The sequence below is a fragment of the Rana temporaria genome, chromosome 2 (assembly GCF_905171775.1).
Source record: "Rana temporaria chromosome 2, aRanTem1.1, whole genome shotgun sequence".
In the NCBI taxonomy this organism is placed as follows: Eukaryota; Metazoa; Chordata; class Amphibia; order Anura; family Ranidae; genus Rana; species Rana temporaria.
In genome coordinates, this window is record NC_053490.1 from 308,409,186 (window position 1) to 308,427,530 (window position 18,345).

The 18,345-nt window shown below is 44.1% G+C and overlaps 1 protein-coding gene across 2 annotated transcripts in view; it reads left to right on the forward strand.

The window, feature by feature from the left end:
- The window catches only part of SIRT2 (sirtuin 2), a 69,432-nt gene extending 51,585 nt beyond the window's left edge, over positions 1-17,847 (forward strand). For both annotated transcript variants that reach the window (XM_040337359.1, XM_040337360.1), the window contains 5 exons: positions 1,017-1,093; positions 11,676-11,727; positions 11,819-11,886; positions 13,817-13,883; positions 17,320-17,847. In XM_040337359.1, coding sequence (XP_040193293.1) covers positions 1,017-1,093; positions 11,676-11,727; positions 11,819-11,886; positions 13,817-13,883; positions 17,320-17,442 — 387 coding nt within the window. In that variant the 3' untranslated portion in view covers positions 17,443-17,847. The remainder of the gene's footprint in view (positions 1-1,016; positions 1,094-11,675; positions 11,728-11,818; positions 11,887-13,816; positions 13,884-17,319) is intronic.
- The last annotated feature ends 498 nt before the right edge of the window (positions 17,848-18,345 follow it).

Genomic DNA, 18,345 nt, shown 5'->3' on the forward strand with positions numbered 1-18,345 from the left:
TGAAGTGAGTTGCATCCACCAGATTTTCCATTGCTGCCCACATGATACAAATGTTATCAATTGAGTTGCAGTTCAGTGAGTAAAATTAAGTATTTGATCCCCAAGCAAAACATGACTTAATACTTGGTGGAGAAACCCTTGTTGGCAAGCACAGAGGTAAGACGTTTCTTGTAGTTGGTTACCAGGTTTGCACACATCCCAGGAGGGATTTTGGTCCACTCTTCTTTACAGATCTTCTCTAAATACTTAAGGTTTCTTGGCTGTCGCTTGCCAACTCGAAGTTTCAGCTCCCTCCATACATTTTCTATAGGATTAAGATCTGGAGACTGGCTAGGCCACTCCATGACCTTAATGTGTTTCTTCTTGAGCCACTCCTTTGTTGCCTTGATGGTATGTTTTGGGTCATTGTCATGCTGGAAGACCCATCCACGACACATCTTCAGTGTTCTGGCTGAGAGAAGAAGGTTCTCATCCAAGATTTTACAATACTTGGCCCCATCCATTGGCCCCTCAATGCAGCAAAGTTGGCCTGTAACTTTAGTAGAGAAATGGCCCAAAAAGCATAATGTTTCCACCTCCGTGCTTGACTGTAGGGATGGTGTTCTTAGTGCCATAGTCAGCATTTTTCTTCCTCCAAACACGGTGAGTTGATTTAATGCCAAAGAGTTACATTTTGGTCTCATCTGACTACAGCACTTTCTTCCAATCCTTCAATGAATCATTTAGATATTCATTGGCAAACGTCATACAAGCCTGTACATGTGCATTATTGAGAAGGGGAACCTTGCGGGCGCTGCAGGATTTCAATCCATGGCGGTGTATTGTGTTACCAATGGTTTGTTTGGTGACTGTAGTCCCAACTGCCTTGAGATCATTCACAAGCTCCTCCCACGTAGTTCTGGTCTGATCCCTCCTTTTTTCCCCCTCAATCTTTTTAAATGGCTGTTTATTTGTACATTGCTTTTATATCTTTCTGTATTAGACTATTCTAATGCAAGGTTTCCCTGTTTCTGTAGGATTTCCCCCAGATTGACCTCCTTATTGTAATGGGAACATCTCTTCAAGTTCAGCCATTTGCTTCTCTTGTTGGCAAGTAAGTATTTCTGTGTTCTTGCTCCCTGGTTCTGCATATTAATGATCTTATTTTTTTATTTTTTCTGTGTGATTTTTATTTTTTTTTGTTTAAAGGCTAAATCTGGTTAGTTGTTAGCAAACTGACTTGCATGTTGCCTTCTTATAACCTTTAGAAAAATAATTGGTGAGACACCTACAAGGTGCTCCCCATTGCCACAGCCATTAGCAAGACAGAATATGGCGTCATACTCCCAAAATGGATTTTCCATAATGTAGGCTCCTTATTTTATTAGGGAAATTCTGGAGTATAGGGGACATTGGTGTATTATGTCCATTACACAGCAGCATTTTGTGCTAACTGTAGTTCTTCTTGTGACGGTATTGGTATGATATCCCCGTCAAACAGTCCCTTCTTCCCATAAAAGAAATCACAGAAGCATCCATACATGAGGCAAGGCTTAAGGCTGGAACAACACAGACTTTTAATAGTAAAAAACAGAGCTTATATGTGGTTACAACTGTTACAATGACAAATCTCCGCCCCCCCCCTTACACAGTGGGGGGTCTTCAATACAGCTCCCTTGAAATAAAGATATTTCTTTGAACTAATCAGTATCTAGCCGGTTCGGCTCCGCATATAGAGAGATAATTACCACAATGAAGCAATCAGCATAATTAACATGAGCCACTTATCTAATCACAGTAACCAGTAAACACAGGGCTAGAACAATTAACATTTGAAACAGGACTGGCTGCAGAAGGGTAAATACCATTAACAGCCTTAAACAAGCAGGGAGGATTAACCTGAAGCATATAGGTAAAAAGTCCTTCACAATGGCCCCCCTTTTTCTCCCTGCTCCGGCAAACCCGGTTGGACCTTCCCTGGTCCAGTAGGGTTGACGGGTTCAGAGCTTTTAGTCCGAGGTTAACTCCGTTTGGCGTGACAATCCATCAGCATTCCCGTTTTGCTTGCCTGGGCGATAATGAATCGTAAAGTCATAGGGCTGTAAGGCCAAGCTCCAGCGTAGCAAACGGGGGTTGTCCCCTGAAACCCGGTTAAGCCACACCAAGGGGTTGTGATCGGTGATGAGAGTGAAAGCCCGGCCATAAAGGTAAGGTGTGAGCTTTTAGAGTGCCCATACCAAGGCCAAACACTCTTTTTCAATGGTGGCGTAACTGACCTCCCTTGGCAACAGCTTCCGACTCAGGTATGCCACCGGGTGCTCTCCTCCATCCTCCCCGATCTGGCTTAGTACTGCCCCCAGTCCAAACATTGAAGCATCTGTGTGGACAATAAATCTTTTGTTAGGATCTGGGGTAACCAACACCGGAGCATTAACCAGAGCAGTCTTTAGGGTTTGGAAAGCCACCTCGCATTCCGGGGACCACAGGACTTGTCGGGGTAGCTTCTTTTTGGTCAAGTCGGTCAGGGGTTTGGCCAGGGCGCTATAGTCGGGTACAAAGCGTCTGTAATAGCCGGCTGTGCCCAAGAAAGCCATGACTTGTGTCTTGGTGTGGGGAGTGGGCCAATTGGCAACGGCCTCGATCTTGGCCGGCTCCAGCCGTTGCTTACCACATCCTACTCGGTGGCCCAAATATTGTACCTCTGCCATACCCAAATGACATTTGTCGGGTTTCAGGGTCAGCCCGGCCCCCTTGATCCTATCCAATACTACCCCTACGTGCTCTAGGTGCGCTTCCCATGTATCGCTGTAGATGGCGATGTCATCCAGATAAGCGCATGCAAAGCTCTGGAGACCCCCAAGTAACTGATCCACCATCCGTTGGAAGGTGGCCGGGGCGTTCTTCATTCCGAACGGCATAACCCGGAATTGGTATAGGCCGAACGGGGTGATGAAGGCCGACTTGAGTCTGGCATCTTCTGCTAGAGGAATCTGCCAATATCCCTTGCATAGGTCTATTGTGGTCAGATACTTCCCTGCAGAGATACGGTCAAGCAGCTCGTCCATCCGTGGCATCGGATAGGCGTCCGTAACTGTCTTGTCGTTGAGGCGCCGGTAATCTACACAGAAGCGGGTTGTCCCATCCTTCTTTGGCACTAAGACTACCGGCGAGGCCCAAGGACTGTCTGAGGGTTCGATTACGCCTAGCCGAAGCATCTCATCTATCTCCTTCCGCATTCCTCCCCGGACTGCTTCGGGGATACGGTAAGGAGGCTGTCTCAGGGGTGTCTGTCCTGGAGTCTCCACCTTGTGTACGGCTAGGCGTGTGTATCCAGGCTCCTGAGAGAATGTGGCCTGTTTTTCTTCTAGTAAGCGGCCAGCTTGAGCCCGCTCTTGCGGCTCCAGCTGTTCACCTAGCTGGACTTTCTCTATCTGGGTCATCCCTTCGCTACTGCCCAATAGGTCGGGAAGGGGTAGGGTCTCTGTGTCTTCTCCTGCTGGTGCACAGATAGCGGCTACCTCCTCTGCCCGTTCCTGATAGGCCTTGAGCATGTTGATGTGAAAGGTTCGTTTCACATCTTCATCCTCGCAGCTGGCTATCGTGTAGGTAGTGTCGCATATCTGTCCTATAACTTTATAGGGGCCCTGCCAGGCAGCCTGGAGCTTGTCTGTTCGGACCGGCCTTAATACCATGACCTTTTGGCCTATCTGAAAGCTCCGGTGCCTAGCCCGTCGGTCATACCATACCTTCTGGCGCTGTTGGGCCGCCTGGAGGTTCTCTCGCACTGTCTGGGCTAATTCCTCCATGCGGTCCCTCAGCTCCAGGACATAAGGTACAACCGGGGTCCCCTCAATTTCTGTTTGCCCCTCCCAGTGATCCTTGATGAGATCTAAGGGCCCCCTCACTCGCCTCCCATAGAGAAGTTCGAAGGGTGAGAATCCGGTCGATTCCTGCGGTACCTCTCGGTAGGCAAAGAGAAGGTGCGGCAGGAATCGCTCCCAATCCTTGTACGCCCCTGTGAACGATTTCAACATTTGCTTTAGCGTTCCATTGAAGCGCTCGCACAGGCCGTTAGTCTGGGGGGTGGTATGGGGAGCTAGTCAGGGATTTAACTCCACAGGTTTTCCATATCTGCTGGGTTACCTCGGCCGTGAATTGGGTACCTTGGTCGGACAGAACCTCCTTGGGAAAGCCTACTCGGGAAAATACTTTAACTAGGGCCTCTGCTACAGTCTCAGCCTGTATGTTAGAGAGAGCTACCGCTTCGGGGTAACGGGTGGCGTAGTCTACTACGGTGAGTATATACCGCTTGCCGGAACGGCTAGGTTGGGCCAGGGGCCCTATAATGTCCACGGCTACCCTTGTGAACGGTTCTTCAATAATGGGCATGGAAACTAGTTTAGCCTTTGGGTGGTCTCCCTTTTTACCTATACGTTGGCATACCTCGCACGTTTGACAATACGCCCTGACGTCGTCGGATCCCCCAGGCCAGAAGAAGTTCTGGGTTATCCGATACCCTGTCTTGCGTATTCCCAAATGGCCTGCCAAGGGTACGTCGTGCCCAATCCTCAATAACTCCTGCCGGTACTTCCGGGGGACTACCAGCTGGCGTTTTTGCTTAGGCCCTGGGGCATTACCCCGGGTCTCGGTGAGCCTGTACAAGCGGCCTTCCTCCCAGATAAATTGCTCCTTCTCTAACCCCCCTTGGCCCCTCCTGGCTTTCTCTCGATACTTTCTGAGGGAAGGGTCTCCGGTCACCTCCCGCCCAAAGTCCTCTGGGGTGTCCCAGGGTAGGGGTTCCACAGTCAAGGGTAGGTTGGGTTGGCTTACCTGGGTCTCAGTAGGAAGCGGATGGCTCTCGGCAGCGCGACTTTGTGCTCTGGTGGTTACTGCGTGGGCCTCCTGAGCGGTGGTAGAGGCGAACGCCGAAGTCAGGGGCCCAATGTCGTTGCCCAAGATGACTTCAGAAGGTAAGTCTTTCATGACGCCCACATGAACATCGCCAGCTCCCGCACCCCAGTCCAGGTGTACCTGTGCAGTAGGAATACGGTATACTGCCCCCCCTGCCACTTTCACAGCAATTGATTTCCCCGGTTTCTCTGATGCAGTAATAAGGTGTCTTTGTACCAACGTGATGGTCGCCCCACTGTCTCTTAATCCTCGGGCGGTTTTTCCGTTAACCATGACCAGCTGACAATGGTGTTTCCGGTTGTCCGTAATAACAGATTGTACCGTGAGGGCTTCGTAAAGGGGGCCCAATGGTTCTTCCTGACCCAGCTCCTGGGAATCCCAAGCCGAGTCTACACAATGGGCTGCTGCTGGTGGGTGGTACCCAGGTTGAGACCAATTTGACCTGGTGTTGTCGTTCATGGGGCAATTTTGCTTGAAGTGACCCAGCTGTTTGCACCGGAAGCAGCGTTGTTCGTTGTCCTCCTGGCGTGGATAGCGAGGGCTCGATGTCATCGGTCTGTTAGGCGGTTGGTATCTAGCGGCTGGTGGGTGTGAGGGCGCCGTTGGTCGTGGAGGTTGTACCCGTGGTGTGACCTGGTTTGTCTTGCGAGTATCCGCATATTCATCTGCCAACTTCGCGGCCTCTGGTAGAGTCATGGGCCTGCGATCTCTCACCCAGTCTTTGACATCCGTCTGGATGTGATTGTAAAATTGCTCCAGGAGCATTAGTTGCAAAATGTCCTCTGCGGTGGTGGCCTGGCTGCTGTTAACCCAGTTAGAGGCCGACAGGGACAACTGGCATGCCCATTCCGCGTAAGAGTCTTTCGTGGTTTTGCGTGAGTCCCTGAACTTCTGTCGGTGGGACTCTGGGGTTACTGCATAACGAGCCAGGAGCGCTTCTTTAACCCTGGCGTAGCTATGGATATCCTGATCTGGCACGGTCCAGAAAGCATCAGAAGCTTTGCCTGACAGTTTGCCTGACAATATTGAAACCCACTCTCCTCTAGCTATTCGGTGCAGGTTACATTGTCGCTCAAAATCTGCCAGGTAGTTATCAATCTCACAGTCCTTTTCATCAAAAGCTTTAAAAGCGCTAAACGGAATCTTCCTTGCGTCTGCTGTGCTATACTCACTGTTTGGAGAATGTGCGGCTGCTTGTTGGACTGCTGCCAGTTTTAACTGTAGCTCTGCGTCTCTTATTTGTTTAGCCTCCTGTAGTTCTGCGTCTCTTATTTGTTTGTCTCTTATTTCTTTAGCCTCCTGTAGCTCCATCACTTTCAGCACCACATCCGGCGTTGGGTTCGGGCCGAACCACGCTAGCTTCTCTCTCATTAGCTTGTTGGTTGGTGACTCCTCCTGAATCACTGGTGTCTCCATCTCTTGTACTGCTGGCGTTGCTGCAATCACGTTCTCCTGGTCTAGCTCCATTAATTCTGCTATGATGACCCGCTTGGTTTTGTTGCTAGCAATCCTTCCACGAACTTCCAGTAGTTCTTTCAGTGTATTTCTTTTAAGCAGGGTGTAGCAGCCTTCCATTCACTGTTCCCAGTGTCTGCTTGGAATCCTGGTGTAAGGGAGAGTAGAAGGGAAAATCCCGCTGCTGCCAACCAATTTGTGACGGTATTGGTATGATATCCCCGTCAAACAGTCCCTTCTTCCCATAAAATAAATCACAGAAGCATCCATACATGAGGCAAGGCTTAAGGCTGGAACAACACAGACTTTTAATAGTAAAAAACAGAGCTTATATGTGGTTACAACTGTTACAATGACAAATCTCCGCCCCCCCCTTACACAGTGGGGGGTCTTCAATACAGCTCCCTTGAAATAAAGATATTTCTTTGAACTAATCAGTATCTAGCCGGTTCGGCTCCGCATATAGAGAGATAATTACCACAATGAAACAATCAGCATAATTAACATGAGCCACTTATCTAATCACAGTAACCAGTAAACACAGGGCTAGAACAATTAACATTTGAAACAGGACTGGCTGCAGAAGGGTAAATACCATTAACAGCCTTAAACAAGCAGGGAGGATTAACCTGAAGCATATAGGTAAAAAGTCCTTCACACTTCTCTTGTAGCTCTGCATACAAATTATTACATTAATCCTGTCTAGCAGGTATAAATGCAAATACTATAGTTGTTATATTCTTCTATAGGTCTAAGGTGAGTGAACAAACTAATTAAAGTGTGAGTAATGCAAGATATTACCACCATTCTTTCGAATGGGCTATATGACCGCATTGGTGTGTGTTTGAGAAAAAAAAAATCTGTTGTCCTAATGTCCATTATGCCTATTGTTCCACCAGAGTCAGGACTTTAGGAGTAGTACATAGCCTGTCCTATATGACATAGAACCACTATAGTAAAACATGTACTGAAATTTTGAGATATTTATATACGTTTTCCAGGTAGATGTAAACAAATAGACTACGGGGTTGATTTACTAAAACTGTAAGTTGCAAAATCTGGTGCAGCTTTGCATAGAAACCAATCGACTTCCAGTTTTGTTTTTGTCAAAGCCTAATTAACCAAGCTGAAGTTAGAAGCTGATTGGCTACCATGCAGAGCTGCACCAGATTTTGCACTCTCCAGTTTAAGTAAATCAACCCTGATATAATATAAAGTTTGTAAGGGTTTGACTCCAGTAATTGCACTGAATGAGAGTGCACTAAGATCTTGAAATACTTCTCACAGCCTAAATGTATTATAATACAAGATAGGTTGCAGTCAACTGAATAAAAAAAAAAAAAATTAGGTCAAATCTCAAAAATCCTCAACAAAGGCAATGGCATTATGAAATACTTACCTTAGAACAAAGCCCTCCAGCGACGTGCTGTCATCGCTGACAGGGCTTCCATATTCTCCCAGTCTTCTCCCGGTTTGTGGCCTCTGGCTGTATGAGTGGCTGGAGCCACGGTGATGTCACTGCTGCACGGGAGCCGTCTGCTCCAGCACGGTATGCCGGACCTTCAGAGCGCATATGCCGGTAACATCATCGGCTGCATCCAGTGGGAATATTTCCTAAACTTTTTGCAAGTTTTACGAGATATTCAAAATTTTGAAGCGTGACATGTTGGGTATGAATTTACTCGGCGTAACATTATCTTTCATAATATTTAAAAAAATGGGGATAACTTTACTGTTGTCTTATTTTTTAATTAAAAAAAAGTGTAATTTTTTCACAAAAAAGTGCGCTTGCAAGACCGCTGCGCAAATACGGCGTGACAGAAAGTATTGCAACGATCGCCATTTTATTCTCTAGGGTGTTAGGATAAAAAATATATATAATGTTTGGGGGTTCTAATTAGAGGGAAGAAGATGGCAGTGAAAATAGTGAAAAATGACATTAGAATTGCTGTTTAACCACTTCCCGACCGCCGCATGTACATATACGTCGGCAGAATGGCACGTACAGGCACATTGGCGTACCTGTACGTCCCTGCCTAGACGTGGGTGGGGGGTCCGATCGGGACCCCCCCCGCGACTTGCGGCGGTCGGGTCCCCTCGGGGAGCGATCCGGGACGACGGCGCGGCTATTTGTTTATAGCCGCTCCGTCGCGATCGCTCCCCGGAGCTGAAGAACGGGGAGAGCCGTGTGTAAACACGGCTTCCCCGTGCTTCACTGTGGCGGCGCATCGATCGGGTGATTCCCTTTATAGGGAAGACCCGATCGATGATGTCATTCCTACAGCTACACCCCCCTACACTAGTAAACACACACTAGGTGATCCCTAAATGTTACAGCGCCCCCTGTGTTTAACTCCCAAACTGCAGCTGTCATTTTCACAATAAAGAATGCAATTTAAATGCATTTTTTGCTGTGAAAATGACAATGGTCCCAAAAATGTGTCAAAATTGTCCGAAGTGTCCGCCATAATGTCGCAGTCACGGAAAAAATCGCTGATCGACGCCATTAGTAGTAAAAAAAATTAAAAAAATAAAAATACAAAAAAACTATCCCCTATTTTGTAAACGCTATAAATTTTGCGCAAACCAACCGATAAACGATTATTGCGATTTTTTTTACCAAAAATAGGTAGAAGAATACGTATCGGCCTAAACTGAGGAAAAAAAAAAATTATATATGTTTTTGGGGGATATTTATTACAGCAAAAAGTAAAAAATATTGCATTTTTTTCAAAATTGTCGCTCTATTTTTGTTTATAGCGCAAAAAAAAAAAAAACGCAGAGGTGATCAAATACCACCAAAATAAAGCTCTATTTGTGGGGAAAAAAGGACGCCAATTTTGTTTGGGAGCCACGTCGCACGACCGCGCAATTGTCTGTTAAAGCGACGCAGTCCTGAACTGTAAAAACCCCTTGGGTCTTTAGGCAGCAATATGGTCCGGGGCTTAAGTGGTTAACTTGTAATGCTTAACTTGTAATACCAACGGCCACCACCAGATGGCGCCAGCTCACATCTGGTGGTAATAACTTGTAATACCAACGGCTCACCACCAGAGGGCGCCAGCTCACAAAAAAAATATATATATATATATATATATATTTTTTTTTTTCCACCTTCCAAGCCAAGTCGCCAGGACACTATTTCTAGTCGCCATGGCGACCTGGCGCCCGGGATTTGTCGATCCCTGGTCTACACTATGCACATAATATAAATCTTATTTTAGTATGGCCATTAAAAATAAGGTGGAGTTTCCACCTAGGCATTGCTCTGCTGTCATACTCCTTTTTATATCATTTTTACGAGGTACGAGCAGACCACTTACACTGATGGTCTGCAGGAGTTGTGCATGGCATGTGCGATCTGCTGATCACGGGTGCAATGCTTTCCAGGTTCCTAGTAAAATAAAATAAATAATAATACACATTGTTTTGCCTGCAAAAAGATGTGCATTGATTATATTTTTTACAAAGGTGAACTTATCCTTTTAAAGAAGTGTTTGAAGAAAATACTACACACAGTTCAGGCTGTGTACGACATCAATAATAAACAGGTTAGTGCAGCACATAAAATTCAAATGATGCAATAAAAGTGAAAAAACACTGCAAAAAACCTGGGCCAAAAAGTCAATAAAAAACAAAATTCAACGTGAGAGAAAATCCAAGAAAATGTGTGACAAACCAATTCCAGAGTCCGTTGAAAATTCACCAGTGACTTATATTAAAAAAAAAAACAATAAGTGATCCCTCACCACTATAGGATTGGCCACTCTCGCCTTAAGGCATGGACTCCTGTGTTACCAGGTAGTCATGCAAGCAGAAATGCAGATACACCCGATGGCAAGTTGTCTTATCAGGTCCCTCAGTAATCCGCAGCAGGATAATAAACCACGTATGTAAGAAAGACGGATCTAAGTGCTCTCCGTTTTCAAAATTGCAAAAACCTGAATGATCAGTAGCATAAAACAAAAAAACGACAGGTTTGTTTCACGAAAGGATGGCAGCGGGCGACGTCTGTGTGCTCCTCCCCCGTACGCGTTACATTTCCACGATCTTCCTCAGTGGGGTGGAGCTAAAACGTCGTCTGCCTACCAATAAATGAACGTTCGTCGTCACGGAAACCATCAACAAAACGAGCGTGTCCGCCTAAGCCCAAGCGTCACATGCAGATAGGCGGAAAAACGTCGCTACTTTGTTGACGGTAAATTTTTTGAAACGGAGAGCACTTATATCTGTCTTTCTTCCATACATGGTTTATTATCCTGCTACGGATTACTGAGGGACCTGATAAGACAACTTGCCATTGGGTGTATCTGCATTTCTGCTTGCATGACTACCTGGTAACACAGGAGTCCATGCCTTAAGGTGAGAGTGGCCAATCCTATAGTGGTGGAGGGATCACTTATTGGTTTTTTTTTTTAATATACGTCACTGGTGAATTTTCAACGGACTCTGGAATTTGTTAGTCACACATTTTCTTGGACTTTCACTCACGTTGAATTTTGTTTTTTATTGACTTTTTGGCCCAGGTTTTTTGCTGGGTTTTTTCACTTTTATTGCATCATTTGAATTTTATGCGCTGCACTAACCTGTTTATTATGTACTTTTCTGGATTTTGTGATTTTCCTTAAAGGGTTTGTAAAGGATTTTTTTTTTATCTTAATAGCTTCATTTACCTTAATGCAGTGCTGTTTTCATGTCCTCATTGTTTGTTGTTGCTGTAATTCTTCTCTGATCTCCACACTTCCTGGTTGTCTGTTTCCTGATAACCACAGTGCTGGGAGCTTTCTCTCTGTGGTCACTAACTTCAAGGAGGTGTGATTACTGTGTGTCTAAAACCCCTCAGCACCAATCAGTTTCGTTTTCTAAAGCATCACTGCCCTGTATTGGCTCTGTGGCTCTGTACAGCAGAGAGGCAGGAAACAACATGCAAAAACGAAACTGAAACTGTAGGTACATTATATGATTGATTTTTATCTTTTTTTAATCGTTTTTAAAAGGAATCGGTTAACTATTATGTCTCTATACCCTGTAAACAGTCATTTCAGCATACATTTTTTTTTATTTACAACTCCTTTAAGTGTTCAGCTTGCATTTATTTGGGGAGGGGATCTATTTATTCATTTACACATATTTTTGCGCTGATTGCACCTTTTGCTATTTTGTACGACATCAAGTCCAAGAAGAACTAAAGCTGTTTTGAAGGCATACTGCGGCCCTTCTACATATTAGGTGCTTCATATAAAATTAGATAGTTTGACAGGGCTCTTTTTTTTCCTGGCTACTGGGTGTATGTAAACACAAGTAATATATTCTATGTTCTCTTTCTCCAGGGTGCCTAGTAAGACACCACGTCTTTTAATCAACAAAGAAAAAACTGGTCAGGTACTAGCACAATAAAATAAATCATTGTTGTGAAAAAATGTGGGTTTACTTGTCATAATTGCCTTACTGAATCTGTTTTGAAAAATTACAGGGAGACTCATTTTTTGGACTGCTTGGGTTGGGAGGTGGAATGGACTTTGATTCAGACAAAGCGTACAGGTAATTCTGGTCTTTGCGCTCTTTTAGTCTGGTAACTATATGACCGAATGTGTTTTTTTTCATCTATTTGATGAGTGCCAAGAAAAAACTGCAAGTAATTACATTTTTGTGATTTGAGTTTAGACATTTCAGGTAATCCTGACTTTATGTGATCTAAAATTGTTTGTAACCCTAGAAAAAAAATGGATCCTGTTCCCTTAAAGCATGTTATACAGCTCAGTGCTTGTGCTTTTTAATTTGGCCCTTTGTATCACCTGAAATACATTCCTGGTTCTGCCTCCCCCCGTAAACTGACCACAGTTTATCATGGCTACTGAGCTTTGACACTGTGGTCAGTTTACGTGCCTCTGTCATCCGCAACTCTCCTCTTTTCACCTCTCTCCCCTTCCCCCACCACTTATCTGCTGGTGCCAGTGCCACTCTGCTCCTCCCCCTCCATTTCTGCTGCTATAACCTGTTATATGTATACAATCCCCTCTGTTTAAAGCTATGTTCCCCACAGTATATGCTGTATAAAAACAATACCGATTTCTACCTTTCTTCAGAGACTCCTCCTGGCGCTCACTTGACCGCTCCCCTCCCTCCTACTCCTCCCCAGCTGACATCAACGGCAATTTTTTGCCCCTCCTGCTGTGGCTGTCAGCCAGGGAGAGGAGAGAGACGAGCAGTCACGTGAGTGTCAGGAGGTGCACTAAAATAAGGTAGAAATCGGCATAGTTAAAGCATACATAAAGCACATACTGTTTGGTACATATCGTTATTAAACAAAGGGGATTGTATGTTCCTGACTAAGTGGCTTTGCAACCACTTTAATCAAATTACCCTTTTAACCACTTCCCGACCGCCGCATGTAAATGTACGTCCACAGAATGGCAGGTACAGGCACATGGGCGTACATGTACGTCCTTGCCTTCTAGCGGATGGGGGGTCCGATCGGGACCCCCTCCGCTACATGCGGCGGTCGGGTTCCCTCGGGGAGCGATCCGGGATGACGGCGCGGCTATTTGTTTATAGCCGCTCCGTCGCGATCGCTCCCCGGAGCTGAAGAACGGGGGGAGCCGTGTGTAAACACGGCTTCCCCGTGCTTCACTGTGGCGGCGTATCGATCGAGTGATCCCTTATATAAGGGAGACTCGATCGATGACGTCAGTCCTACAGCCACACCCCCCTACAGTTGTAAACACACACTAGGTGTACCCTAACTCCTACAGCGCCCCCTAGTGATTAACTCCCAAACTGCAACTGTCATTTTCACAATAAACAATGCAATTTAAATGCATTTTTTGCTGTGAAAATGACAATGGTCCCAAAAATGTGTCAAAATTGTCCGAAGTGTCCGCCATAATGTCGCAGTCACGAAAAAAATCGCTGATCGCCGCCATTAGTAGTAAAAAAAAAATAATTAATAAAAATGCAATAAAACTATCCCCTATTTTGTAAACGCTATAAATTTTGCGCAAACCAATCGATAAACGCTTATTGCAATTTTTTTTTTTTACTAAAAATAGGTCGAAGAATACGTATCGGCCTAAACTGAGGGAAAAAAATGTTTTAGATATGTTTTTGGGCGATATTTATTATAACAAAAAGTAAACAATATTGCATTTTTTTCAAAATTGTCGCTCTATTTTTGTTTATAGCGCAAAAAATAAAAACCGCAGAGGTGATCAAATACCACCAAAAGAAAGCTCTATTTGTGGGGAAAAAAGGACGCCAATTTTGTTTGAGAGCCACGTCGCACGACCGCGCAATTGTCTGTTAAAGCGACGCAGTGCCGAATCGCAAAACCTGGCCTGGGCATTTAGCTGCCTAAAGGTCCGGGGCTTAAGTGGTTAACAACATTGTTATCCTGTTGACCTTAGTAAACTGTTGAAAAACTGGCAATTCAATTTTTGTGAATAAAATATTTTAATCATTTTTTTGCATTTAGGGATGTAGCCTGGCTTGGACACTGCGATGATGGTTGTCTTGCCTTAGCTGAATTCCTAGGATGGAAGGTAGGTAAAGAGGGTTAAACTGGGAATTGCCCAAGGCACATATGAGGAACAGTTCTCTTTGGGCCTGGTTCTTTTATATCTTTTTATTTATGTGATTATGTGTGACACATGAAACAGTTGTGGGTGTTAGATTTGTTACCTTATATAAGTGTATTTGGTATTAAGTGTGGCCCACATATGTAATGGTGTCAATAATTCTACAGATTGACACACAGTAAAACAATAATTAAATGGAAACTTCTAGTGTTTTTCGCACCTGCAGGCTGCCTCGGTAATATACTCTATAGGCTTGCACCAATACCGAGTGTTTTCATGATGCTTGTACTCGTGAAAATGCTCCATTACCTGAAACCGATACCTTTTGCGGTGCGATTTGAGCCCATACCCAGGCTTGTCATAACGACTTCAGCCTGGGTTCACACAGAGGAACGGTGCAGGAAACCACGTGAGATTCGGACAGGAATCGCACTGCATTCCTGTTCAAATCACATCCGATTCATTGCAGTGCGATTTGAGCCCATTAATTTTATATTGGCGAGTAATTGACCAAAAGTATTGGTACTCGTACTCTCTGATAAATCGCAAAGTATCGCAATAAACCTAAGCTCTTGTTTGCACTGGTGAGATTTGACAGTCCCTACCACATGACAAGTTGCACCCCAGTGCCAGCAATTGAACCATTCAAATTGCCGCGACTCATGTCGCAGTGACTTTGAGAAAGGTTCCTTCACTACTTTATTTCTGATTTCATTGCGACTTGCATAGACTTCTATTAAACAAAGTCACAAGCCGCAATGAAATCGGAGGTGCAAATTGCATTGATCTGCGGCTTTGAAATCATGCTGAAGTAGCACGATTTCAAAGCGGCGCTGATCTGAACCAGGGCTAATACTCTATAAAATGTTTCATGTATTTTCTGTTACCACTGTCAGGCCCCATACACACCAAAGAATCCATCCGCAGATAAATCCCATCAAATGGGTTTCAGCGGATAGATTCTATGGTGTGTACACGCCAGCGGATCTTTATCCGCGGATATATCTCCCCTGGGATGGATTCCAGCAGATCGGATATTCGCTGACATGCACAACAAATCCATCTGCTGGAATCCATCCCAACGGATGGATCCGCTGGTCTGTATAGACTCACCGAATCCATCCGTCCGAAGGGATCCCCCGCATGCGTCGTAATGATTTGACGCATGCGTGGAATTCCTTATATGACAGCGTCGCGCACGTCGCCGCGTCATTTTCGCGGCGACGGCGCGACACGTCATCGCAAGAGGATTTTGGCGCGGATTTCAATGCGATGGTGAGTACACACCATCGCATGAAAATCCGCCGAAATCCACGAGAGGATTTATCCGCGGAAACGGTCCGCTGGACCGTATTCGCGGATAAATTCTATCGTGTGTATGGGGCCTAAGGGGATTGATCTGCTCACAGTGGTAACAGAAAATAGAAAAAGCTGTGTTTGTTGACTGCATTGCTAAAAAAAGTGCAGGGCAAATGCATGAGACGGGGACACCCAGCAACAGTCCAAGCAGATTTGTCCTGCACTTTTATTCAGCAAGGCAACAGGTCTTATTAACTGTTATGATGTTGACCTAGGAATGTAGGGTTCACATTAATATGATCTCTTTCACATCTAAAAATGGCTATAGGGTAATACAGATGCCAAAACTCTATTCAGTAAATGCCTGTTTGTTTAGAACATAACAATGTTCCAAGCGAAGCAAACGAAAAAAGGTCCAGATAGCCGCACTCCAATTTGATGTCTTTTATTGAATGGAAAGCAGTACAAACGGCATACAGAGTAACAGATAGATAGCTGGCGCGTTTCACGCCTTTTTACCGGTGCTTAGTCATAGCTAAAATAACAGTCACAGCACACTGATATATAGAGAGAGAGATATAATCTCTATATAGATATATCATTCCAAGTGAGTTGTGGACTTTAATGTTAAACACTTCAACTCCAGAAGGTTTACCCCCCCCCCCCCATGACCAGGCCATTTTTTGCGATACCGCACTGCGTTACTTTAACTGACAATTGAGCCGTCATGCAACGATGTACCCAAATAAAATGTTTGTCCTGTTTTTCCCACAAATAGAGCTTTCTTTGGTATTTAAAGTGGTTGTAAAGGAAAAAATGTTTTACGTAAATAGCTTCCTTTACCTTAATGCAGTCCTCCTTCACCTACCTCATCCTTCGATTTTGCTTTTAAATGTCCTTACTTCTTCTGAGAAATCCTCACTTCCTGTTTTTCTGTCTGTAACTCCACACAGTAATGCAAGGCTTTCTCCCTGGTGTGGAGAAAGCCTCTTGAGGGGGGAGGGGACGAGCAGGAGTGTCAGGACACTCTCTACTTTGCAGATAGAGAAAGGAGCTGTGTGTTAGTGGGCGCCCTGACACTCCTGCCTGCCCCCTCAAGAGGCTTTCTCCACACCAGGGAGAAAGCCTCGCATTACTGTGTGGAGTTACAGACAGAAGAACAGGAAGTGAGGATTTCTCAGAAGAAATAAGGACATTTAAAACAAAATGGAAGGATGAGGTAAGTGAAGGAGGACTGCACTAAGGTAAAGGAAGCTATTTAGGAAAAAAAATAATTACCTTTACAACCCCTTTAATCAACACTGCGGTTTTTATTTTTTGCGCTATAAACAAAAAAACTTTTTTGAAAAAAAATATATATATTTTTTACTTTCTGCTATAAAACACATCTAATAAAAACATTGAAAAAATCTAATTGCTCCATCAATTTAGGCCAATATGTAATCTGCTACATGTTTTTGGTAAAAAAAAAAATCCCAATAAGTGTATATTGATTGTGTTGCGCAAACATTATAGAGTCTACAAACTATGGGATCATTTTCTTTATTTATTTATTTTACTAGTAATGGTGGCGATCAGCGACTTATAGCGGGACTGCGACATTGCGGCAGACAAATCTGGCACTAACTGACACTTTTTGGGGACCAGTGACACCAATACAGTGATCAGTGCTAAAAATAATGCACTGTCAAAGTACTAATGACACTGGTAGAGAAGGGGTTAACATCAGGAGGAACCAAGGGGTTAAATGTGATCCTAGGGAATGCTTGCTAACTGTAGGGTGGGGGGGTGCTTTGCTTAGGGGATAGTAAAGATCCATGTTCCTGCTTAGCAAAAACGCAGGATCTATGTATTCCCCTCTCACAGAACAGTGATCTGCCTTGTTTACATAGGCAGATAGCTGTTCTGCCTGTCTTCCAAACAATTGTATCCACTAGACCCGCTGATTGGCTTCCTCTGTGTCTAATCACAGCGGGAGCGGGTTGCCAGTTTTTATTTAATACCTTTTAGCTCCACTTTAAGTTGTGATGAAAGTTTATCTAAACTCTGACCAATAGAAAAAATTGTTTTCTTTCCCAATCACATTTGTGACCTTTCACAGGCTGAGCTGGAAGAAATGGTGAAGAAAGAACATGCATCCATTGATGCAGCAGAAAGCCCCCCAGCGAAGCCAGAGGCAAAGGAGTCGCCCAAGAAAACTCAGGAGGAAAAACCATCAGAATAAAAACTTTCAAAAGTCATAGCGATTTATTTTTATTTTTTTTGCCATTTTCATCAGTGCACCATTAACACTGCAGGTGCCATTCTCTGTAATTGTGTAAGAATTTTCACTGGCACTTTATGTACAGGTGTTAAGAGGATAATGGTTATTTTGGCATAATTGATAGTAGCTTCATTTATCTGCACTATAACATATTGCTTTGATTTGATTGTGTAATGGAGGATCCTTCGTAGTAGGCCTAATGCCATTGCTGGTTCATCATCCTTAACAGTTTGTAGTTCTGGACAAGGAGGGGTGTCTACTTTTGGGCTGATCCAGCGATGACATGAGATAACAATTTTTTTGTCATTTACAATGGCCTTTGCATGTATATTGTATTATTAAATGGGCTCCGATAAGGTAAATGCACAATTTTTTTAACTTCTTTTTTTTTTTTTTTTTTTTATCTGACATAAGTGTTTGTAAAACAGAGGTAAATAGGGAGTATATTTGAGCATTGACAGATTTCTTTTTTTTTTTCTTTTTGACTAGCTTTTGTATGTACTTTATTTTGGTGACATACTCCAAAAGAGATACAAGTTCCAAATGAACAGGATGTATGCAGGCTGATCTGGAACAGTTCACAGCTTTACTCTGCATGACTCGCCTATTTTCATATACTTAAAATGGTTTTCTGTACCCTTTCCTTTTCTCACCCCTGTGTCTCTGTACAATTTGTCATTTCCTATGACAAGGCTAAAGCGATTTTAAGAGAAGTCCTCAGCAGCAGTTGTTGCTGGTTTCTTTCCTGATCACAGTAGGTTTTGCTAGTTATAAGAAACCCTTTACAAAAATGTTAGCCTCTTTTTTAATGATACTTTATTATGACTCACTGTTTAGCATAAAGACATGCTTCTCTTTTTACGG